Raw genomic sequence first — 23,954 nt, 5'->3', positions numbered from 1 at the left:
GCCAGCAGAAAAAATAGTAATCAAATGCAAATTTTGCTTGAATTCTGCAATCCTGAGATGTGTATGCTCTATCATGTCAAAAGAAATAAGCTGAACTCCTCATGTTATATCAGGATTAGAGGAAGCATGCCTATTAAAAAAAAAATTCTGTTTAGAATCTAGAATTAGATAATTCTGCTTATGAATACTGTGTAATATTTAAAGTCTTAATACAAACAAATTCAGCTGCTCAATCATTTATATTTCATGAGAGGAAACATTCCTGTTAAATGAGAATAAAGAAGCCCATCATTTCTTCATCTCCTTGAGATCATAAACTTCTAAGGCCCACAGAATTATTTAACATTCTTTTTTTTATTTATTTAGTGAGAAAATAAATCACTTTAGTATCGTTAGGAGAACAAAAATTTTGATGCTTAGAACTTTATTAGCATGTTTTTCCCAGGTAGCTTAAGACCAGGGAATTGGGATGAAAAACCTCTTTTTTTATTTTTATTTTCTGTTACTTAGCTGATATCTATTCCTAAATTATTTTACTATAATTTTGATGATTGTTTCTACTTGAACACATTTTCACACATTTTACAGAAAATAACAATTGCAACATCCCCATAAAAATAGGTTGAAATGATTAAAGGGAACAGTCTGTAAAAAATTTCACTAAAGCAGGAATTGTTTCTGGATTAAGTTGGAACTTGCAGGCCAGGTTGGATGGGGCTTTGAGCAACCTGATCTAGTGAACCATGCTCCTGCCTGTGGAGGAAGGCTATGTCTGGATAATCTTTAAGGGCACTTTTAACCTAAGCCATTCTATGATTCTGTGAAATGAAATGCTGAAGTGTAAGTACCTTAAAATGTGCTTTGGTATCACTCAGTCTGTAGTGCCCTCTGGTGAGAATGTAAAGAATTCTCAAATGCTTCCCTGGATGATAAAATCCATGCAAAAATTAAGCCATTTTCCATGACTAGAAGTAAGGGATAAAATATGCATATTTTAATACTTTTAGACTTTGGCATAGGCTTTATGTGGAGAGTAATGTTTAAGTTTTAGGTTTCTATCATAGCAACTTTGTATTCACTGTTCATAGAGGTTATTTGAGATAAACTTAGATTTTTTTTTCCTTTTTGTTTTTTTTGTCTGACTGTTGGAATGATCTCTGTTTATATTTTTAATTTGGTGCAAAAATTGCTGCTTGAACTAGCTCTGGTTTTGCCTTAATTAGACTAGTTTCCATTTTTACTACTTAATTTCTCATGTCTAGTTTCCTTTGTTTTAGTGAACCTGTGTGGAGAAAAGTTCCTGTTATTTATCCTTTTATCTTTAAACACTTTCATGCTAGTATTTCTATGTTATTTTGGTACAGCATTGCCTTTTTGTGAAGATTTTGTGTTCACTTCTGCAGATGAACAACATTTGGATATTGTGTGGGTTATGAAATACAGGGAAAACAATTGAAGAAATCAGCTTGTGGACACACCTGCACTATATGTGCTTCACAGGAAGACAGCAGAAAATAAATATTTTGAAGTTTAAATTTTTGTGTACTTTTTGCAGGTGTATGATGATGGAAAATATGTGTATGTAGTAACAGAACTTATGAAAGGAGGAGAACTGCTGGATAAAATTCTTAGGCAAAAATTTTTCTCAGAACGAGAAGCTAGTGCTGTTCTGTTCACAATAACAAAAACGGTTGAGTATCTCCACACACAAGGGGTAAGTTTTCATCTCAGACAAAATGTTTTTAGCTATTGATATTCTTCTCTTTCAGAAACATAAACTTGATCTTGATACATTCTTCTGTGTTGTAATTAATTAGTTTTTGGTAAACAATTACATTGCAGCAGGAATTTGTGTTGAAATCAAAACCTTCCTTATCAGCTCTGTATGTGTTCAGATAACTGAGATGATGCAACTGTTTCTGTCGTTCTTCATGCAGTCTGTCAGCAGTTCTGTGGAATATGCAGATAATTACTAACAGAGAGGATATGGGGGGAAGAAAGTCCAGGAAGAAGTGCTAGGACCAGGGTTGTTGCATAGCCATGGGACCTAATGTAATTTCAATCTTGTCCTGTGATATACCCTGAAAATTTATTTTCCACCTGTCATACTTGTAATTCCTTTGACTTCTTGATTTTGAAGAACATGTTTTATGACTTGTAACTCCTGTGCCATAGAGTCAGGAACTTGTAGGAGACAGAAAATTAACACTTCGGAAAATTAATACGGAGACAGAGGAAGTAGTTCAAATATAGAGGAGGACAGTGTGATAATTGCGTGGCAAGAAAGACAAGTTGTGTTGCATTTTTAAGTAAATAAGTAAAAGGGGATGGAGAAAAGGCAGAAAATAAGGGTGCAAGGAAAAAGTCAAACTACTAATACGTGATGTTGTTACCCAAGAAAAAATGCTTTGGAACATATAGTACTCATTATTTTAAATAACAACTATTCAATACACACTGTTGTGTCTGGAAGCTGTTACTGCAGAAAACTTATGATCAAAGTTATCTGGTATATCATTCCGTGATTCATCACTCCAGTCACTTTCTCATGTGTGTGGTTTTTTGAGCCTGTGTGCACAGATTATAGTCCTTGGCCAGCAGCACCCATGGGAATTATGATCAAACCTCGATACCTCTGTATGGAAATACAGATAATAGAATAACAAATCATAACTTGGTTCATTCTTGCCACATGTGGCTAAAAGAGGCCCAGAGTCCTTGCATCAAGTAAGGGATTTTAGGGGTTTTTGTATCTTTAAAGACTGTAGATATCCATAAATATTGGCATTTTAATTTGTATTAGACCACACGCACTTTGGAATGTTTGCTTTTGTAAATTTTCAAGTCTCATATTAAGTACACCTCCATAGGACAGTTGGCCACATATGTAAACAGTGAGCACTTCAGTAGTCTAATTCTTTTTTGGAAGAGTTCCTCTTATCTTCAGTGGATTTTCCTGTTGAAACTCCTTTGGACACTGGAGGAGCTTATTTGAATATGGTATTAGGTAATATCTGGTTTGACAGTCTCTGCATCTGTGTGCAGTCTCCACAACCCTTCCCAGGAAGGGTTTCCTCATGGACATTCATAAGATACCTCTGAACTGAGAAACTAGCTAAGCAAGGAATGAAATCTTCAGGGTAGGTAGTGCTTCCAACGCTCACCCAAAGCATTCTAAAAGTATGAGGGCCAACATACAGTGATTAAGAATTGGCACAAGAGATGTCTTAAAACAGATGAACAAGAAGCGCCATGTCATCTTGGAGCAGCAGACTTGGGAATGCTGGTAGGTAATTGAGACTACTGGTCAAAAGCACAATGCTAAGAAATAAAGAACTGAAAGTTCCTGCATGTTATTTTGCTCTCCTCTGTTGCTCTAAAATAAAATGTTATTTCTACACAAAATACCAACATAATCTAAACAATGTGGCAATTTTTAAAAAAACTATATTTTTAAATATTTTCGGCATTTACTATTGGGAAAACAGCTTAATATAGGAAGGGGTTTCACCTATTCTTTGACATAAACATTTTGGTTGCTTGGGAAGTTGTGTTTTAATTTGAACTGCACTGTTACACTGACTTGTTCTCCTACTTGAGCCTTGCTTCCCCTTCTTCCAAAAAAAGCATACAACTCAAGCAGACTGTTCTAGAAACTCACAAATCCTCAGCTCTGTGCTGCTTCCATTGCTCACTTCTTCCTTTCTACCCCTTTTAGAATCTCTTTCCAAACCCCCCCAAAATTCTCATGCTCCAGACACCACAGAGCATCAAAACACTGCAGCTGATGGTGGAAGCTGAAACTGAAAACTGAGCACGCTGATGGGAGACTTAAAATTAAGTAGCGGAATTGCCAATTAAAATTAAAAGCTTTTCACATGTTTAGCTTATTGTATTTAATGGGGTTTTTTTGGGTTTTTTTAGGTTGTTCACAGAGACCTGAAGCCTAGCAATATTCTTTACGTTGATGAATCTGGTAATCCAGAATCAATTCGAATTTGTGACTTTGGCTTTGCAAAACAACTGCGAGCGGAAAATGGTCTTCTGATGACTCCATGTTACACAGCAAATTTTGTTGCACCAGAGGTAAAACCCAGGATAGTTTATATGCCTTGATATATTTTACTGGGATTTTTTTGCTGGATAGATTTTTTTGTTGTTGTTCTTGTGTAACAAGTAGAATCACTCTCTAAACAGTAAAAATTTGAAATTTTACTATTCTTATAGTATAATCAAAGCATTTCCAAGCATTTTTTCAGAAAAAAAATATTTGTCTCCCTCAGGTTTTAAAGAGGCAAGGTTATGATGCTGCATGTGACATATGGAGCCTTGGTGTTCTACTTTATACCATGCTCACTGGGTAAGATTATAATTTGCTTTGCTGTAGAATACCAAACCAATACAAACAAAACCAGTAATAAATGTAGGCCCACTATTGCAGATGTTTCTGTCGAAGCTCTGATTAATCTCATCTTTGGGGTTGAGAATATGATTTGCCTTCAGTAAAATCCAAGTTTTCAGGGATTAATGTGAAAAAATCTTTGCTTCTAATGTCTCCTCTATTTTAGGGTTTTAATTTCTGCTTAAAGGTGATTTTGCACTAAAAATATATTGTTTCATGTGAAAATTAAAAGATAGATTAAGCAGCATATATATTGAAGAAAATATATGTTGCAAATACTATTCCAGTGCATTAAAGTATGTTTGTGTGCAAAATCCACCCACTGAATGTTTGAAGTGATGCTGTTAGAATATAATAAATGCAACAGAAAGGCATTCAACAGAAATGAATTGTGTAAGAGATAAGGAATTCAACTATAGTACCAGAACTTCAAAACAAAATCTATTTAGCAGATGCAATAGCAACTATCTTTTTATGCTAGGTTATTCAAATTACCACTTTGGTTAAGAGTTAACATCATCAAATATTTTTCTATTTTAAAATAAATAAGCGACAAACATACTTGGTTTTAAGTGTATCTTTTTTGCTTGGGGGCTTCTGATAGCAGCAAGAGTATGTATAGTCAAGCAAGGAAAACTGGTGCACCCTTCTTCCTCTGGCATTAAACCAGCATTCTTTCTCAGACATATTGATTTACAACAGAATGGATTGGCTTAGTACTTCACTAGAATATGAAAGCTTAAGGAATACTTTGTGTAATTCAGGAACCAGCAGTATTTGAACTGCTATAGCAAAAATCTGCTTTTCAGACCAGATACAGGGGGAATACGTGCAATAAGAACAGATCTATAGTCAGTGCCATGTATTTTCATGTGTTAAGAATAAATTATTTTTTCAGCTGTTTGACTATTTGTTGCCTATAATTATGTTGAACTTGCAATCAGATTTATAATACTGAGACCCAGGTTATGGAAGTTGCTAACATTGAATTTGTTTGGTTAAATAGCTACACTCCTTTTGCAAATGGTCCTGATGACACCCCAGAGGAGATTTTGGCCCGAATAGGAAGTGGGAAGTTCTCCCTCAGCGGTGGTTATTGGAACAGTGTTTCAGACACAGCTAAGGCAAGTGTATTTGCTTTTTCTCTTGGGGGATCAGGAATGGATTGCAATGTAACATTGTTGATTATAATGTATATGTTATATCAGAGACGATTGGCTAAGTTCCGCCCATTGTTATGTTAAAATACTGATCTAATCCCTTATGTGCTAGAATTTTGTTTCCTGGTTTTGGTCTGTTCATGTTTCAGCAGTCACTTGCATGTAGGAGGAAAGAACAGGTGCGACTTACGCTGTAGCAGTTAACAGCTGTCCTTAGAAATGTAGTGTATTCTATCAGTATTCACACACAGAGTTATCCATGGTGAGAAGTGCTTTCATAAAATTTCATGTGAAAGCATGACATTCAAAAATCGTACAGGTAGTCTTGAGTCATGATAAAGAAAACCAATGAGGTATTACATTTTTGAGAAGTCTATTTTTGACAGGAAATAGACTGAACTTCAGTGTGCAATATCCTTTATGCCCCTTCTATATGGATGCTTAAAATGCTAAAATTTTCTGTGTTTAATTGGATACCTTCCTTTTGTGTTACATTGTTAGCATTGCTGGGTGGTTTTTGTTTTAAACTAACATGATGAACATATTTTTATACTTCTAGAATCTTTTATAGTTTTGAAGTATTAATCTGTTTTAAAGTTGAAGTTCTGCTATTTCCATTGATCTTTGTTGACAGGACCTTGTTTCAAAAATGCTTCATGTTGACCCTCATCAAAGACTGACTGCAGCCCAAGTTCTCAGTCACCCCTGGATAGTTCACTGTGACCAGTTGCCTCAATACCAGCTGAACAGGCAGGATGCTCCCCATTTAGTGAAGGTAAGCTGATACTTTTTCAGCTTGCTGTTTAGCCAAAATTAATGTAAACAAAAGGGTGTTTGTTTATAAGGTTCGGGGTAGCATGTGTTTCTTCTAAAAACTGAAAAAGTTGTTACAACTGGATGTTGCAATAAGCCATAAAATGAACTTGAAATATGTAATAGGATTTAATGTGAAACCACTTACAAATGATAAATCTAATACATTCGAAAAAAAAAATTTTTTGTGTTTGAAATCTGTTGGGCTTACTTACACTGGAAGGCTTAAGTGCTTTTAGAAACCAACCTAAATCATTCTTCTCTGAGTGAAAAATGTCAGGTGACTATAGGGGAGCTGTAAAATTGTTTGCTAACTTTACCGTTTCAGAGGAGGGTACTTGGCCAGTAACTGAAGGAAAACAGAATACTTTGTGATCACAGTAAAAGCTGAAGAGAAGTCAGAAGGGCAGTGTTAATTACTATGGTGTCACACTTGTGCACTCTGTCTGAAACAATCTGGAACTTTTTCACTTTGAACAAGCAGAAGAAGATCAAAAATAATTCAAATTCTACTTCTTTGTAGTAGAACCTTGTTTTCAGTCCTACTTTCAAGAATCTCTTGTGTGACATAAAAGGGATCTGAAGAATATAATTAACAGTCTCTGAGTCAGCTATTAGAAAGTTCTAGCATCCAAAACACAAGTGGGAAGTGGGGGAGTTCTATCCCACAGCTCACAACTTTCTAAATTTTTTTTTAATTAATTTTATGTGCTGAATAATGTGGGTGATTTTTAAATATTTTGTTGGAAACTGAAATGGTTATGTAAGTGATAAGCAGAGACAGTCTACCAATGGGATTTCATTCCCCAGCTCTTTCCCACAACATAGTGATAGAACTTAATTTGGCAACCTACTTATACCTTCTGGGTTTGACTCTAAGCAATGTAAAACTATTTATTACCCTAAAAAACACTCGCTCCTAACACTGCTAGGACTTCAGTAGTATGTTTCTGTTTTGTAGATGAAAATAGACTGAAAGTTGAAACTTGTTCAAAGTTTCTGGCATTTAGCACTGCTGTAGTGTGCATCAGTCACAACATACTCTTACTGTTCTTTTCCCCTCTACCCTATAGGGTGCAATGGCAGCAACTTACTCAGCTTTGAATCGTAATCAGTCACCAGTTTTGGAGCCAGTTGGCCGTTCTACTCTTGCTCAGAGGAGAGGTATTAAAAAAATTACCTCAACAGCCCTGTGAAATGACCTCAACCGGACACTTGGTACCATGGCATAAGATGATAGCACAAATCATGGCGACAGGTAGCACATATCTGACAGATACCTGCAAGCACACTCTGTCCCAGCTGGTACCTATAATGCTGCTGCTCCTGCTGCTGCTACTGCTTTCATCTACTCTCGCTTTAAACTGTTGATGGCAAGTTACTGATCTTACTGGAGCTGCAAATGGAGTGACAAGTGGAGACAATGAAAATTACCATGTTCGCGACTGAGTAAACCAGAAGAATTACAAACGCCACCTCTGTCAAAAATACACTGAATAAAGCACTCTGCACCACATAGCATTATTTTTATAAGGAATATTTTTTTGTCCCCTAAAATATTCTTTGTTACAGGTCGAGATGGACAGTTTATGTTAAGCACTTAGCTTAAACAATCTGTTTATATTAGCACTATACATTGTGCCATCCAACATTTTGTATGTTTTTGTAAACAGTTCACATGCAGTACATTTCTGTGCTGTTTTCTTTAATGTATACATGCCTTGTTTTACTTAGATATTATTAATCATTATGACAAGTAAGTCTGATTAAACAGTTCATCTGGATAATCAGTATTGTTGGACAGCTCTAAAAGAAGCCTGACTGTTAAACAGCTATTGAATGTAATACTATGGATAAGTAGTTTTCCTTGCCTGTGTCTTTTCTACATTTCTGTGTTTTTGATGCCACATGTCATGTTATGAAATTTAAACAGTGAGTCTCTCACCATACTATATATCCTTTAGGTAATGTAACCCAGAGAAAAGATAACTTGCTCTGTATCTCACTGTCTTTGTTACCCCTCCCCTCCCTTTTACTCTCTCCCATCTAATCTCTGGACTCAGGAATTATTGCTAAATACTTTCTGATAGAGGACATTTCTATATGGTTTATTCTTATAATCCATTGTTAATATTTTATCTGTATTCTATGACTTTTGTTTAAGCTGCAAATGAATTGTTCAGTGAATGAATGTTGGCATTATAGAAGAGAGGCAACATTTGAAGATAAAGCAAAACATATTGGTCGTAATAAGCAGCAGCCTGCAAAGAGTAGATTTAAACTGCATTCATTGCAGTTGCAAAACTGATGGATCTAATGTTCTGTCAGTTACTTTCTGATAATTTTAATTGACTTCAAAAGCAAAATGAGGGGCAGGACATAAAGATCTGTTTGATTAGAAAAGGGTCATTCTAATTTACCATGAAAATAGTGTCATCCCAGACAGGTAAGATGAAGCCATTCAGAGGGAACTTTCTCACTTTTCCACAGATGGAGGTGAGTTGGTAATGAGGGTGGAAGACTCACTTTAAATACTGATACAAACGTTTAATATTCTTGGCCTCTTGGTATCTAAAGTAATTAAAGGCTCGTCTTGATGGCTTGTCTTGAAAAGATGAAATTTCCCAAATGAGAAGGGGCACTGGAATGTGTTTGAATACAGTGAGTGTTCCATTCCACCAAAATTACAGGCTATGTAAAGTCCTTCCAGATATGAAATGACTCTTGGGAATTCTAGCTTTAATAAAATATGGATCTGGGTGAATGGCTGTTGGTGAACAATGCCATTTTGTGTTTTGCATAAGAAGGTATTTTGTTGGCTTAGTGGTATTAACTTTCTTTTACAGTAATTAATTGGCTTATTTCCCTGAAATCATAAGTGGTTTGTTGAAAGGAACAATAATCTTTATGACACCACAGATTTGCTCTGGATGGGAGTGTTTCTTCTGCCAGAATTTTTGAGTTCCTTGGGGAAACTTCCTTTACTAGATCTGCAAAGGATCCCAGTTTTATTTGCCTTAAAATTTTGCTAAATATTTAATCCATTATATTATTGTGAAGAAACTGGTTTTATAAACAAGGATTTTTAAATTAGCCTAGCTCCCAGAAATTTGAAAACACAGCTCTTCCCAAGCAAACAGTATTTTTCCCTTACTTGGTGCTCTGACATTGAAGATCCCTTTAGCTGTACAGATGCATCTACCCTTCCTTCAAGGAACATTTTTAAGTAGAAGAAGAAAAATGGAAAAATGCCATCTTTTTTTTTTTCTTTTTTTTTTTTTAATGTCAGCAGCTCCAGAGGAATTTATTAAAACCTTACCTCTCAAAAAATGTATTTTTCAGCTCTGTGAGCAAATTTAAATCAGGCTTCTCAAAATCTGGAAACTGTACTTTCTGGTGGCTTTTAAGGTGTTAATTAGAAGATTGTCATATCTAGTCAACCAAATTGTTTAAATGCTGTTGAAATAGAAGGATGGCAGTACTTGCCAGTGTGTCAGTAATAACATTTCACTTCAGGAAGGAGTTCCTACTCTGTTCAGTGTGTGTATATAGGTACCTGGCAAAGAACAGACCAAAAAGAGGAAGTGTTAAGCTGCCTCACTATTGGCAATATCCATATTAAAATAATATAAAAATACTTTCAGTAGTTTTATTGTAGCCTTATTTTATTGTTCTCAAGCTCATTAGCCAAATAGTGAAGCAAAGTCAATTCCTGCATTTTATGTATCTACACTCTCAAGTGAGCTGTTAATTTACTCTAGACTTTACAAATGTTGCTATTAAGTTGTGTATATATATGAGCAGAGGATGAACATTTTAAATTGTAGCAAAAGAGGAAAATTTAGCACACCCTAAGCTGAATGTGTTGAAGTCTAGATCCACTATATTTTCAAGTTACTTTCTAAACCAAGGTATAAAGGGCCTGCTAAATCAGGGAGGTGTATTTTACAGCCAGGCATGGTTTATGTACCTTACTTCCTGGTTTGGATCCATGTTCATGACTTCCACTTTTTTTTTAATGTTTTTATAGCTGCAGTTATTATAACCTGTAAAGAAATCCACATAATGCTTCTCTGAGTCTCAGCACTTTTCTGTTAGAATGTGAGTTTATGGCACACTGTGTACATGCATTGCTGGACTGCTGCTTGATCTGCAAAGCATAGCAAGTGACTCAGAGTCATAGAGGATAAAAAAGAGAACGCAGATCCAGGTGAATTTTTCTATGTGTTGACCATGGTTTGTTTTTAATTTTTTTAGTGTGAAATTACCATTTACTGTGCTTGAGAGCATGAGAGAACAGAGGGAAGAGTGAAGTTGCAATACCCATTAAATGCCATCTGTGTCCAGTAATGGCAAAGTTCTGTGTTCATTATCACTATAACATTGAGTAAAACTTAAAAGGAGTTTTTCAAGAAAATAGTTAAAGCTCTTCTCTGAAGAGACAAGGCCATAAGAAAATAGATTTACATGTCTGGGATTTTTGTGTGTGTGTGTGTTTTGCTTTTGTAAATGTGGTGTTACCAACTAAAGCTGTGCTTTTCTATTACTGGAAGGAAAGGATTCAAAGTGTGCTGGCCCTTACTAAGCAGCAGTGGTTAATAGATGAATTTTCACTTATGAAAATGATGTAAATGATTAGCTTTATCTTGATACTCTTGACCTAATCAAAGGGAAGGTGTACTTATGAGGGATGTAATTATTTTGCAACCTAGTTGGGGGGGATGTCTACTTAAACAATTTTTAAAAAATTACAAAATCACAGATAAAATATTTTTCTACGATTCTATACAATCATACTTTATACTAGTTTTCTCAGCATGGCATGTGAGTCTAAGGTACTGTTCCAGGAAATCAGTGGTATTGTACCTTGTTCTAGACCATTACAATAGCATCTGTTAGATGCTTGGCACTGCTGTCATAGAACTGAAATGCTAGTTAAAAAAAAATTAATTGTACTGAATACTTTAAATGATTGTTTTATTCAGAGTCTGATCTAAGAGATGTTCCAATCATGCTATTAATGTGTAATTAAAACTGTTCCAGATGTAACTATGAACAGTTTTGGAAAGTATCATTGCTTGTTTTCCTGTCTAATGGCAGGTTTTGTAGTCTTCAAAAGAAATTGAAATTTCTACTATGAATAAACTTTCAAACATCTTAAAGGGTTGTTTTGTGTAATCATTTGTTCTGACCAGTTACAAAACTCATTGCTTGTTCATCAGTTACTCTGAACTACCTTCACAGCACACTGAGTGTGCTTTGCCAGCCAGAAAGGGTTTGTAAAAATCAAGTGTCCTGACATTGCAGCATGTTGAGGAAGATAAACATGGAGACAAAGGAAAAACTCCTGTTCCGATGGTGCTTATAGGCCTGATACAACATACAAAGATCACACTGCAAGGATATTGTATTTAAAGACCCTGTCAGATTCCAGTCAACTCTAAAGTACCACTTAACGGGAGGCTGCTATATAACATTTGCAATGCCTGCAGTGCTCTGGACACTGAAAATATGGGCATGTTGGATAATTAATGCACTTTGTAAACATTTGGAACACAACAGTATATGCAGAAGCACTCCATGCCCGTGTTGTAACAGCTCATACAACTTGGAAGCTTACAGCTGTAATTCTTTTTAACCTTGCAAGGTGGAAAAGATGAGATTTTCAAAGGTTGCATAGTGTACAAAACATAACAGTAATTGTGATAGAGGATTTGTGAGGAATGTAACCAGAGGTTTTGCTAAGTGTGCCAGAAGAAAGGCATCAGGTAGCATGGAGTGTTGCATAGTGTACAAAACATTACAGTAATTGTGATACCAGAGGTTTTGCTAAGTGTGCCAGAAGAAAGGCATCAGGTAGCATGGAGAGGTTTGGTAATGGATATGGGGCAAGGGTACTGTGATTTCCTCAGTGAAATTCACACCTGCGATCAGAGGTGTGCATAGCTGTGGCCCTTTGTTCACACAAGGCTTTATGCTGCTTGGCTAAAAACATTTTTAAATTTATTTACAAGTAAACTGGATCATTTGTAAACCTCCAGAAACTCTGCAAAGGCAGAAAGGGGGCCTGCTATACCACAGCTCCTGCTGTCAGCCTTCCTCACCTTCGTACCCTTTGATTTACAGAATCATAGTATAGTTTGTGTTGGAATGGAGCTCGAAAATCATCTGGTTCCAATCCCCTGCCGTGGCAGGGACCCCTCCCACCAGAGCAGGTTCCTCGGGGCCTCATCCAGCCTTGCCGTGAACACGCCAGAGCCGGGGCATGCACAGCTCCTCTGGGCAGCCTGTGCCAGTGCCTCACCACCCGCACAGTAAAGAATTTCTTTGTAATGTCTCATCTAAACCTACTCTCTCAAGCTGAACGCACTCCTCCTTGTCCCGTCACTACGAACGCCTGTAAATAGGCTTGCCCCATCTTTCCTGGCAGGTACTGCAGGTACTGGAAGGAGTCATCCCTAACACCGCTCCCCCCGAGCGCTGTGCGGTGTGCCGGGGCTGCCTGGGTGCGCACTGCCCGCTCCTCCTCCTGCTGCTTTTCCTGCACTCCACCACAGAACGCCTGGCAGCGCCCAGGCGGGGCCGTTCCCGGGGCCGTTCCCGGGGCTGGGACGGGGAGCTGGCTCTGGGCGCGTCCTGCGCTTCTGAAGTCCTCCGGGCCGCGGGGGGACGCTGTGGCCGAGTCGGCGCAGCGGCCGGAGCGCCGCGCACGAGCCCGCGCAGCCCCGGCCCCGCCGCTGGTCCCGCCCGGAGCCGCCGCCGAGCCCGAACCGCCGCCCCCGCCCGGAGCCCCTCCCGCCGCCCCTCAACGCCTGGCAGTGCCCAGGCGGGGCCATTCCCGGGGCTGGGACGGGGAGCTGGCTCTGGGCGCGTCCTGCGCTTCTGAAGTCCTCCGGGCCGCGGGGGGACGCTGTGGCCGAGTCGGCGCAGCGGCCGGAGCGCCGCGCACGAGCCCGCGCAGCCCCGGCCCCGCCGCTGGTCCCGCCCGGAGCCGCCGCCGAGCCCGAACCGCCGCCCCCGCCCGGAGCCCCTCCCGCCGCCCCTCCCGCAGCCCCTCCGCGGCGGAGCGTTCGGCGCCATGCCTAAGAATAAAGGTGAGTCGTCTTTTCCCTTCGCTGGGCCCGCGGCGGCGCGGTCGGGCCCGGGCGCGCCGGGCAGGCCCGGGGGCCCCTCACGTGGGCGCCGCCGGAGCCCGGAGCCTGCGGGCCGAGGGGCCCTCCCGCCAGCCCGGCGGGTCCCCGGGCCGGTTCCGCCTGCCGGACGCGCGTCGGAGGCCGCCGAGGCCCGGGCGGGAGCGGGAGGCCCTGCTCGCGGCTCGCTTGTCAGGATCGGCCCTGCCGAGCAGGCGGCCGGGCCCCTCCGTGCCCTCGCTGGGCAGCGCTGCTGCCGCTTCCCTTGTTTCTTACTCCGGAAAGAAACGCAGAAACCGTGAGGGAAAGGGAGCTCAGATTTTAACAGAGGGGCAAGTATGAGCTGCTCTTATGCTCTTGGTGAAGATCATCTAATCCTGTTGCCACGTGTGTGCCTTTTAAAAAGGGCAGCTTCACTTGGAGGGTAAGGTTCCTCTTGAGTATTTCAGGGATTTCAGCAGCACAGTAACTGAAGTTATTCGTCTGCTCTTGAAGATTACGTGCATCAGGCTATCCCACCGTTATTTTTGAGGTATTTGGCAGCAGGGATCACAAGGTGAAAATGGCCATCTTGTGAAAATCATTTTGAAGGCTGCTGTCGCTCCAGAGCAACCAGGACAGTTTAAACAGTGGAGAGTCTAATGTTTAATTACTTTGTTACTACTCAGCTAAAAATTTAAACTTAAAAGTAAGCAAAAAAACCAAGACCTGGGTGTGATGCTTAAAATAGCCATTTAGAGTACAAGCATAAAAATCTCCATAAGTCTGACTCTTGTCACTGGCTGTATCTAGAGACAGTAACACCTACTTTTTACTTCTCCCACTTAATTTAGGCAAAGGAGGTAAAAACAGGCGACGAGGTAAGAATGAGAATGAATCAGAAAAAAGAGAACTGGTCTTCAAAGAAGATGGGCAAGGTGAGTTTTTAACTATAGTATGGCAATGTCCTTGTTTTCAGTCACATTCTGTAAGTGGCAGAAGAGAGAGACGTATTCTTATTGGGGTTGTATTTGAATTCCAAATGACATATTGAATGTAATAGAAAGACAGTAGAAGTGAAATTTTCAATATCTGCAGTGCTTAAGAACGATGTTTCGCTCTCCTTGACCTTAGTGCATGCTCTGTATAAAATAGCACTTAAATATTTCCTAGAAACCTCATGATAGCTTTGTGTGAGGGTCTGTGAGCAGCTGGCTTAGCAGATGTGGTTCAGTTTTGCCAGTAATTGTTGCTGGGATGCACAGTCCCACTTTCTGCTCTGAATGGACTCTAACATCTCTTGGCTCCTTCACTGAGCTCCCTGAAGTCACTGATGTGGCAGAGCAGCTCATCTCACTGTTCTGTCCCCTGATGGTTTGGTCCAGTTGGCTCCTGGGCTGAAGTCTAGCAGTTATTAAAACAGGAGGTGTAAGTGGGATGCTGTCTGGTGAAGTAAGGCGCAAGAGAGTTCATGGGGGATGTCTGGGATTCCCATCTGCCCTGCCTTGGGTGACACTGAGCTCACCTCCCTTTCAGCTCACCCTGTCTTGTGTGTCGCACTCTGGTGGTTGCTCACATAGTGGGAGTGCTTTCCTAGTAACCAATAATCAGTTGGTTTGTTACAAATATGGGAAGGGTACTGAGTTAAATCACTGTAGAAGTGCCACTGAACAAATTTGTGGTATTTTGTGTTGGTTGTAAGCAGAAAAGGAGTTTCTTTTTTGTACATCTGTAACTTAAGATCCTTTACATCTCCCAAGCAAAATCTATTTAATGAAACATTATTCTCAGTTATGAACAGTCTCATGATTCATTGGACTATCTAATTTGTGTGAAGTTCTCCAGTATGTGATATTTTGTAGCTTGGTAAGGGAGAAGATGAAGTACAAGGTGAAGAGATTGAGGGTAGGGTTAGAGAGGTGCTTCATAGACCTCAGCTGAAGCCTGTTGTTTGCCTTCCAGACAGTGTCTGATAAGGGTTATGTCCTTTCAAGGACAGTGGGTTGTTGTCCGCCGAGCCTCTGCAAGAGGGATTCAGAGTCTCAGTGGGTGGCTATACACAGCATGCAGCTTTCTCCTGCCTCAGTGACAGCACTGAAATGTTGTCCTTTAAGACAAGTGCTGTGATCTTGTCATATACTTTCATACTCTGAGTGTGACTCAGTAGCTCTGAGGTTTTTTGTAGCAAACATTTGAGAGGGAACAAAAGGGTGGATGCAACCAAGAAGGAGCAGTATTTGAAAATGTTAACATCAACAGTGATACAAAACTGTGATACATTCAGCAGCCTGTGTGGGTGCTTGAAGCTTCTGTCAGCAGTTCACTTTTGATAAAATATTACAGCAGATTTGGGTTACAGTAGAAAAGTTACTGGTTGTGTCTTGAAGCTGGATTTGATCAGAATTTTTGCTCTGTGGCACTTTGGGATGTGACTTAGTGGTGGACTTAACCATGCTGGGTTAATGGTTGTACTTGTTGATCCTAAAGATTTTTTCCAGCTTAAATGATTCTGTGTTTCTGCTACCATCTTTTTCAGAATATGCCCAGGTGATCAAGATGTTAGGCAATGGAAGACTGGAGGCATTATGTTTTGATGGTGTGAAGAGGTTATGTCATATTAGAGGGAAGCTAAGAAAAAAGGTAATTCTGAAGCATTGCAATAGGAAACAGTGATGTTATGCACAATATGTAATTGTAAAAATTTACCTATGTAGGTTGTTACAAAAATGACTATTTCTACTGCACTTAATATTTTAAACTGCTTTTTTTTAATTGTAAACTAGTCTGTCCTTCTGACACTAGAATAGGCAGTCTTTGGCTCTTGGGTGAAGCTCACAGCTGGAGGGCTGCCTTTCCATGTGCATATTTCAGGGGAAGGTTTGTTCGGCTGCTTATGAAATACAAGCTTTTCATATTCTAGAAAATTATACATACATAAAATAATAAAAATCTCCCTAATTGCAGATGGGGAGCTTGGTGACTATTTAGAAAATACACCTCCAATGCCATTGTTTCATTGTCCACTTCATCAATGCCCAAAATATTTCTGTTGAAAGCTAATCTGCAAAGATTTGTGCCTTCAGGGATGTCAGGTGTTAAGTGTTTGCATTCTTAACTTTGCCATCTTCAGATGGTGTCCCCTCTGGCCCTTGTCAGGTGTTACATCTTCCTGTCCTCTGCTGGTATATGGAAAGGAGAAGGTCCCTCAGTGTGTTTCCAATGAAAGCAGACATTCTGTCTTCATTCTGGATTGTTCCATTTTTTGGACAGCACTGAATGCACGTGTCTTGGGATCAGTGTGAGCAGTGCTATAGCTGCCTGCAAGAAGCTGTTGAAGGTAGTGGAGAATGTGCATAAATAAGCACTAAGTGCTGCAGAATTAATTTCTTGCTACAAAAAGGACCATTTACTTATTCCTTATGTTTAAAAGAAAGGAAATTCCAACTGAAATTAGTTTCAATCTCCAAAAAATCAAGCTGATGTGGGATAGAACCCACATAGAACCACCCTGTGCATTTAAAAGCATGTCCTCTTCTGCAGATTTCTGTTTAACATAGTTTGTAGAAACAACTCAGTTCATTTTCTTGTGGTCTTCCCTGTTCTTGTCTGTCATCCCCTTCATCAGGTTTTCTTTAATTTTTGCCCTTGAGGAGCTCAGTTGACAGAATTCATGACTGATGCCTTGATGCAGTCTTTCTGTTTTCTCAGATATTAAGGCTTAGTAAACACCCTCTTTGATAGAAGCTCTTCAAAGAACTTTGATTACCCTGTAATAGCTCCATAACATGTAAAAATAACTATGAGTATCTATGACAGTGGATTTGCTATTAAAACATTAAATTGTATATTTCTAGCATACTGGTTAGAAAATGAAGGTGGTGGCTGTAGCAAAAGGTTTGTGTCTCTCCGTAAAGCTAAATGTGCAGTTTGGTTCTTGTGTTATACAACAGAAGTTGAATTTCTTTAACATCTGTTTTCTCCTTCAGGTCTGGATAAATACATCTGATATTATATTGATTGGCTTAAGAGACTACCAGGTAAAAATTCAGTATAATATGCCACTGTAAGGAGTATCTTACAAGTAGCTTTATTTACTGTTAAATTGCAGCAGGTGTTGTGAGGAAATTCCTGTCTAACTTTGCATTTGTATTTAGTTATGCTAAATCATGATTTTTAGTTTCCTTGTGCTACAGGAAGATTGTAATGAGTAGACAAATTCTGGTTTGACTTGTTCTTCTAAATTGCACCCTGAGACTTTGTGAGTGAAGGTTACTGTCATCAAGCTTGACCTGTTTTTTTCCTAGATGTAGCTGTTTGGTGCTTGCATCCTGTGGTAAAGAAGGAGATTAAGTCAAGTACCAAACATTTTATTGTGATAATTAGAATTGTTGGTAATGAGAATTTTGGGTCCTTGATGTTTAGGCTTTTACCTGAAGAGGCAAATTCATCAGTAATTAGTCTGTACTAAAATTTCCAAAAATAGAATGACGTAACTTTACGTAATATAGACAGTAATGGGAAACAGTTGTCAGGTCTTCATTAGGTGAATGCCTTTCATGAATGTTAGTGTTGTCGGTTGTTGAACATAGATTCTGCTTCTGAAATGTAGATTCTGTGTGTGAAATGTTTATAAAACATTTAAGATACTGTCACTTACTGTATATAATAAAGTACTTAAAACTAGGAATTTTTCGGTTTTGACTTTGCCAAGAGGTTGGATATTAGGAAGAAGTTTTTTATGGAAAGAGTGATAAAGTACTGGAATGACCTGCCCAGGGAGGTGGTGGAGTCACCATCCCTGGATGTGTTTAAAAAAAAAACTGGATGTGGCACTCAGTGCCATGGTTTAGTTGAGGTGTTAGGGCATGGGTTAGACTCAATGATCTTTAAGGTCTCTTCCAACCTAGTGATTCTTTGATTCCTGATTGACCATCAACACCTCACTGTGTGTATTGTCTGAAAAAAGGTTAATTTCAAAGGCATGAAACTGAACTTGTCAAGTTGTTGAGTACTCAGCATTTCTCATTTGTCTCAAATTCTCTTTTGTCTTGTTGCCCAGGGAAGTTGTGGATGCCCCATCCCTGGCAGTGTTCAATGCCAGATTGAGCGCCTGGTCTCATGGAAGGTGTCCCTGCCCTTGGCAGGGGTTTGGAAGTAGATGATCTTTAAGGTCTCTTCCTATCCAAACCATTCTGTGAATCTATAAATTACTTGTAATGAGGGATAGTTAAGCTATCACTCAGAAGAAATGAAAATACTCCAGTGTGTTTACTTCACATTTAAAGGAACTGGAGGGAAGGAAAAACAAGATGTTCTTTTATAAATATTATAGGTGTTAATCCACTGTAAATAGTATAGTTATTGTAAATAATGCAGTCTGCTGAAATTAATAGTTTTATTTTTCCTTCATAGATGACTAATGTGTTCTAATAAATTCTTATTTAGGATAACAAGGCTGATGTTATTCTAAAATACAATGCAGATGAAGCCAGAAGCCTGAAAGCATATGGGGAGCTTCCAGAACATGGTAAGAATCTTTTCACTTCAAATTGGAAGTTCATGTTGGATAAGAATACTCAGTCTGTCTTGGCACAGTGTGAGTGCACTCCTTAACCTCTCTAAATTCCTTCATAGCTAAAATCAATGAAACAGACACATTTGGTCCTGGAGATGATGATGAAATCCAGTTTGATGATATTGGAGATGATGACGAAGATATTGATGATGTAAGTAGTAAATGTGTATTTTTATAATATGTTTGAAGCTCTCATCTTTGGCAATAAGCTGATGTTGTTAGTTCTACAGCAAGGAATACTTGGGTGTTCAGGATAGCTTTGCTCTTCAGGGATTGCCTCAGGAAGTGGTGTGGTCCATTCATGTGCCAGCTTTCTGTCCTCTCTCCTGTCCTACAGTCATTCCTGCACTGGCCTCTAAACACATGGCACAGTTGGTGTCACGCTGCTAAAACACCCACGGAGAGCAATCTGAAGGTGCCTAAAAGAAAATCAATTGTTTGACACCCGCCAGTTCCTCAAGGTTTAACAGCCTTGCTGTCCCACCAGAACTGCATCAATAATTAAGGGATTTGGTTTTTAAAAAACAAGAGTTTTAAAACTCTATTTTTGTTTACATAAAAACTCCAAAAAGCTACATCCTAGTAGTTTTTCTAAAGTTAACCATAATCGTGACTGTCATAGTCACTTGTGTTACTGCTTACCATTAAACTGTAGTAATTGGTCATGCACACTCTGAAATTATAGTGGTAAAATTGTTACAACTCAAATTTTATAGTAAATTGCAGAAGTGTTATCTGCTGTGCAATGCAGTTGATGCACTTTAATTTACAGCTGAGAGATGAATGTGTGCAGGGTCAGCTGGCTGAGAGGATAAGTAGTAACTTAGTGAGCCAGTGAGTTAACTTAATTGGATAGACTGTTCTAAGAATACTATTATGCTTTAATTCTTCATCTTTTTAGTCCTCTCTCTCAGTTGATAATATGACTAATTCTTTTAAAATGCTTCCATTATTCTGACTTTTTTGAGGTTATCAATATATGATCAAGTATTTTAAAAATACCAAAATGCTGAGGAATTTTTCTTCAGACTTTGGAAAATTTCACTTTGGGCCTATCAGTGGTTGAGCTTACTGAAGACTGAGCTCGTTGAAGCTAGAAAAACTAGTACTGCATGCTTTTAATAAAGAGGCTGTTGTAAAACATCAAAGAGATAAGTAGCTGTAGGACAAATTTGCAAACTAATGGATCTGTGTGTGGGGTTAAGTGAGCAGTTATGGTTGTTTTTGAGCTTTTGGCAGCTCTTCAATAAAATATTAATATCACGCTTTAAGAAAGTAAAAGATACAAAGAAAAGATGTGAGTAACCTCTCTGAGCATCACCATCATATATCTGGAATGAAGTGCAGTTCCAAGGTCATTGTTAACAGGAGGAACTTGATGGAGCCTTTCCTTTGTTTTTTGTATCAGAAGGACCATTAGAAAGTCACTGCTTAGGGAAGTGACTCTCAAATTTGGTTTTCTTTTTGACAATCATGGGCTGGTTTATGGCTGTTCTAGTGATGTATAATTGTGTTGCAGCTACTGTGGTTATGCAGAATTGCTCACCTGCATGACCAATGGTATTGTCACAGGGCTGGTGGGCACAAAAGCAGGGAGTAATTGTTCATGTGTTAAGAAAACAGGGCATGAGCTGAGGCAAAACAGCTAAAACTGTGCTAAGTTCAGGAATTCTCCTGTTGAACTGTAAAAATAAGTTTTTAAAAGAGTTGCTTGATGAAAAATACACTTGGATGAAACACATGGTGTGGTGTTCTTGCTTTTCAGATCTAATTTGGAACAGAGGTTTACATTCCAACTTTTTTCCTCCAAGGATTGTTCTGCATTGATACTTCGATTATTTCTTGGGTGACGTCCCTTACTTTTAAGAAGACTGAAAATTCTCAGTAAAGAGTGTAGTTTGTTACATCAAAAGGATTTATTTTCAATGTTTGTTTTAAAGTATTTATATTTCTTTAGAAATGGATAACGCTGGATTATCACAAAGGTTCAATGACATGCCACAAATATTTTGTCTCTTCACCAATTAGAGCTTTTATCTCTGGATGTAAGTGAGATACAGTGACATGGGCTGTAAAAGACTGCATTTTTCCCTCTTCTGCTTTCATGACTACAATTCCAGTTAAACTTGTATTTTGAAATAAAAATTGTTTACCCTGTAATTATCATGGATTTTGATTAAAGGCAAATAACCCAGTTCAGATTAGTATCAAATCATACTATGCAGTGTCTGTCCTTATACCCCTTGCCTTGACGTTAACTTTAAAAAGGATTTTGATAATATGAGAGGAAGGCAGAAATCTGCATTTAAACTCACAATGCATGATGAATCTGCTTTTCGTGTCTAGTAGCATGCTGCTATTTTTATACTGATTTTGATAATTAAAAACACTCATTATTTCAAAGATGTCAATTTTCCATGGTGGAGGGAGGGGTGGGAGAGGAGTAAAGATGAACAGTGAGCAGCATCTCAAATTTGCAATTTTTTGGAAACTGCGGTTGGTGCTGTGGCCGAGCTGCAGCTGCAGACGATGAGCACTGGGTGGCACCCGACTGAACAGGGAGACACAAATGCAAAGCCTTCACAGTGGGGTTTGTACTGAAAAATGCATAAAATAGGTTTTCCCCAAAGTAAATGCTTAACATTCTTGATATGTTAAACATGTAGAATATTTTTACATTATATAAAAAGTTATGTTAAGAGTAGAGTTTTATTTTAATCTGAAATTCCATTCATTGTAAGGTGCAACATAAAAGCTTATGTGAACTTTGAGTAACAATATAAATAAGAAAATAAGTTCGTGTCAAAAGTAGAAAGAATCTTTTCATCCAGAATAAATCAATGAAACAGACTACTGGAAAGATTGTTGTCCACCTTCAGACTGGATGAGTCAGTTGAGAAACTGAATAAAGACTAACATCATCATGCAAATATTATTTTGTGGTAGCCTTAGTGTCTTTGTCTTTAATAATGTATTTAACAACTCTGAAAGCAGGTTAATGGAAAAATTCCTTTTGTGCCATAAAGATCTGATTCTTCACACTTGTATTCCTTATACAGTCTTTTTGGTATGATGTAAAGTGACTACCCCAATAGATAAAAACAAAATGGCTTTAAATACAGAGTGGCCTCTTTGCTTTATATATACTTTTAAGAAGATTTAAACATCAAGAGCTTTTGTAAAAATGTCTTCTCTTACTTTTTCTTTCATTATAGTGTCTATTTTCCTTACCTGGATCAGGTACCCTGCTCTAGGAAGAACATTTTCTTAGTGTTAAGTAATTATTTAATATATTTTAACTATTTGTTGTAAAAAGTTGGTAAGTATTGAGGGGAGGATACCTCCAATACAGCATTCTTACTCAACTGATCTTAAATGTATCAATTTACTGTCTTTGTATGTCTATAAGGTTCAATTGTGAAGGAACATAAATGGTGTCATGTTTCTGAATAAGGCTTATAAACCACTCCTAAGCTCATTGGTTTCCTGATTGTATTCTGCAGGCTCAGCAGCTCCAAAAATGGTTAAAAGCTCTCAAAGTTCCTGAGATCCAAGTGCAGAAGGTGTCTGTCCTTTCAGTTGTACTGGCAGGAAGGTTAGCGATTAAATTGCCGAAAACATGTACTGAAGATTCAGGTATCATGGGTACTGTACTTTCCAAACCTGATCTTCTGTATGTGAAATGTGAGTGCGTGGTCAGTGGTAAGGGGAAACACGTAGACACTGCTGCTGTGGGGAGCCTGCAGTGCTCAGTATAACACAGATTTCAGCTGTGGGTCAAAGATGGAACTGTTCCTGTCAGAATCGGTTGTGGTTTGCCCTGAGGTTCCTTCCAGTCTTCATTGCTCCCAGGTTCATGTCTGGCTTCACCTAAACTGCAGATTTTAAGGAAATTTCTTACTTAACTCTTAATTTCTTAGTGCACCAGCTTAACAACCTTAGGTTTCTACTCATAAGCTGGGATGTATTGCTTTTGTGAGAACCCTTGGTCACCTTGTTTCTGTCCTCTGCTAAAGCTCCCTTCACAGTCCAATCTAGGCAGCTTGGTATCACTCCTGTTGCCTTTTTTTTTCCTTTGGGGCTGGAAAAAGAAGCTTGCACAAGAAGCTGTCTTTCCCATGTCTCCATTCAGAGAGCAGTGGTAGAATAGCAGCTGCCAGCTAGAGCATTGCAAGGTTGCTGACTCCAAAGCTGTGAAAGGCACTCCGTCTCTAAAAGTATTTCCTAGAAAAAATTTTAATTATTCTTGTGTGAGAATTGCAGCTGGCTTTTTCCCTGGAGTGCAAAATTGAAAGCAGGGATACAAAAATTATTCTTCCACAGCTAAAATACAAACTTTGTGTTCTCTGTTTCCCACTTCAAGGTTTTTGCTGTGATTAACATTTTGAAAAATTATTTTTATCCATTGTTCCAAATCTTGTCTCTTCACCCTACAATAGGGGCAACTGTACATTTGCTTGTACATTTGCTAATGCTTTTCCACCCTAATCCTTAGATACAATCCAGACACAAGAACTGAAAAAAGTGTATGAGAAACAGCCTCTCGTTCCCTTCTCAAAAGATGGAGCAGGTAACCCATGACTGCTGAGCTCTGTGCCATTTATTTGTTACTGCTGATAGGTTGTGTCATGGCTGTGCTCTGCATGTGCCAGCATGCACATCTGAGGTACTGTGTGCTGGTGCCGTGCAGATATGTGGTACGTGCCATAAATCTCATATATGTGGTACCATATTATACACACACACTCTTAAATTAGTGTACAGATAGAACCTGCAGAGGTTAGGCTGACACGGGGTTGCTTTGTCCTCTGGGTGATGTCCATGAATGTCAGTGAGCTGATGACCAAGGCTGGTGGGTTGCTCTGTGTGGTGTCCAGCCGCACTCCACAGGTTCT

The 23,954-nt window shown here is 38.9% G+C and overlaps 2 protein-coding genes across 7 annotated transcripts in view; both read left to right on the top strand.

Annotated features, from left to right (window-relative positions):
• The window catches only part of RPS6KA3 (ribosomal protein S6 kinase A3), a 73,827-nt gene extending 62,295 nt beyond the window's left edge, over positions 1 to 11,532 (top strand). For all 6 annotated transcript variants that reach the window (XM_041472279.1, XM_041472276.1, XM_041472274.1 and 3 more), the window contains 6 exons: positions 1,556 to 1,714; positions 3,925 to 4,086; positions 4,284 to 4,360; positions 5,409 to 5,526; positions 6,197 to 6,337; positions 7,449 to 11,532. In XM_041472279.1, the coding sequence (XP_041328213.1) occupies positions 1,556 to 1,714; positions 3,925 to 4,086; positions 4,284 to 4,360; positions 5,409 to 5,526; positions 6,197 to 6,337; positions 7,449 to 7,571 (780 nt within the window). In that variant the 3' untranslated portion in view covers positions 7,572 to 11,532. The remainder of the gene's footprint in view (positions 1 to 1,555; positions 1,715 to 3,924; positions 4,087 to 4,283; positions 4,361 to 5,408; positions 5,527 to 6,196; positions 6,338 to 7,448) is intronic.
• Positions 11,533 to 13,312: 1,780 nt separating this feature from the next.
• EIF1AX (eukaryotic translation initiation factor 1A X-linked) lies at positions 13,313 to 22,176 on the top strand. Its single transcript, XM_041472407.1, has 7 exons — positions 13,313 to 13,469; positions 14,339 to 14,422; positions 16,021 to 16,124; positions 17,471 to 17,521; positions 18,930 to 19,011; positions 19,119 to 19,210; positions 20,825 to 22,176. Exons 1-7 carry the CDS (start codon positions 13,454 to 13,456, stop codon positions 20,828 to 20,830), a joined length of 435 nt encoding a protein of 144 aa, XP_041328341.1. The 5' UTR covers positions 13,313 to 13,453; the 3' UTR covers positions 20,831 to 22,176.
• Positions 22,177 to 23,954: the final 1,778 nt, after the last annotated feature.

Source organism: Pyrgilauda ruficollis, unplaced genomic scaffold (assembly GCF_017590135.1).
Source record: "Pyrgilauda ruficollis isolate IOZ18807 unplaced genomic scaffold, ASM1759013v1 scaffold29, whole genome shotgun sequence".
NCBI lineage: Eukaryota > Metazoa > Chordata > Aves > Passeriformes > Passeridae > Pyrgilauda > Pyrgilauda ruficollis.
Note: the sequence above shows the minus strand (reverse complement) of the source record. Positions and strands in the feature narration are given on the sequence as shown.

Coding starts and splice junctions, on each gene's coding strand:
- EIF1AX (XM_041472407.1), top strand. Junction 17,522..18,929: donor TTGGCTTAAGAGACTACCAG/GTAAAAATTCAG, acceptor ATTCTTATTTAG/GATAACAAGGCTGATGTTAT. Junction 19,012..19,118: donor TGGGGAGCTTCCAGAACATG/GTAAGAATCTTT, acceptor ATTCCTTCATAG/CTAAAATCAATGAAACAGAC.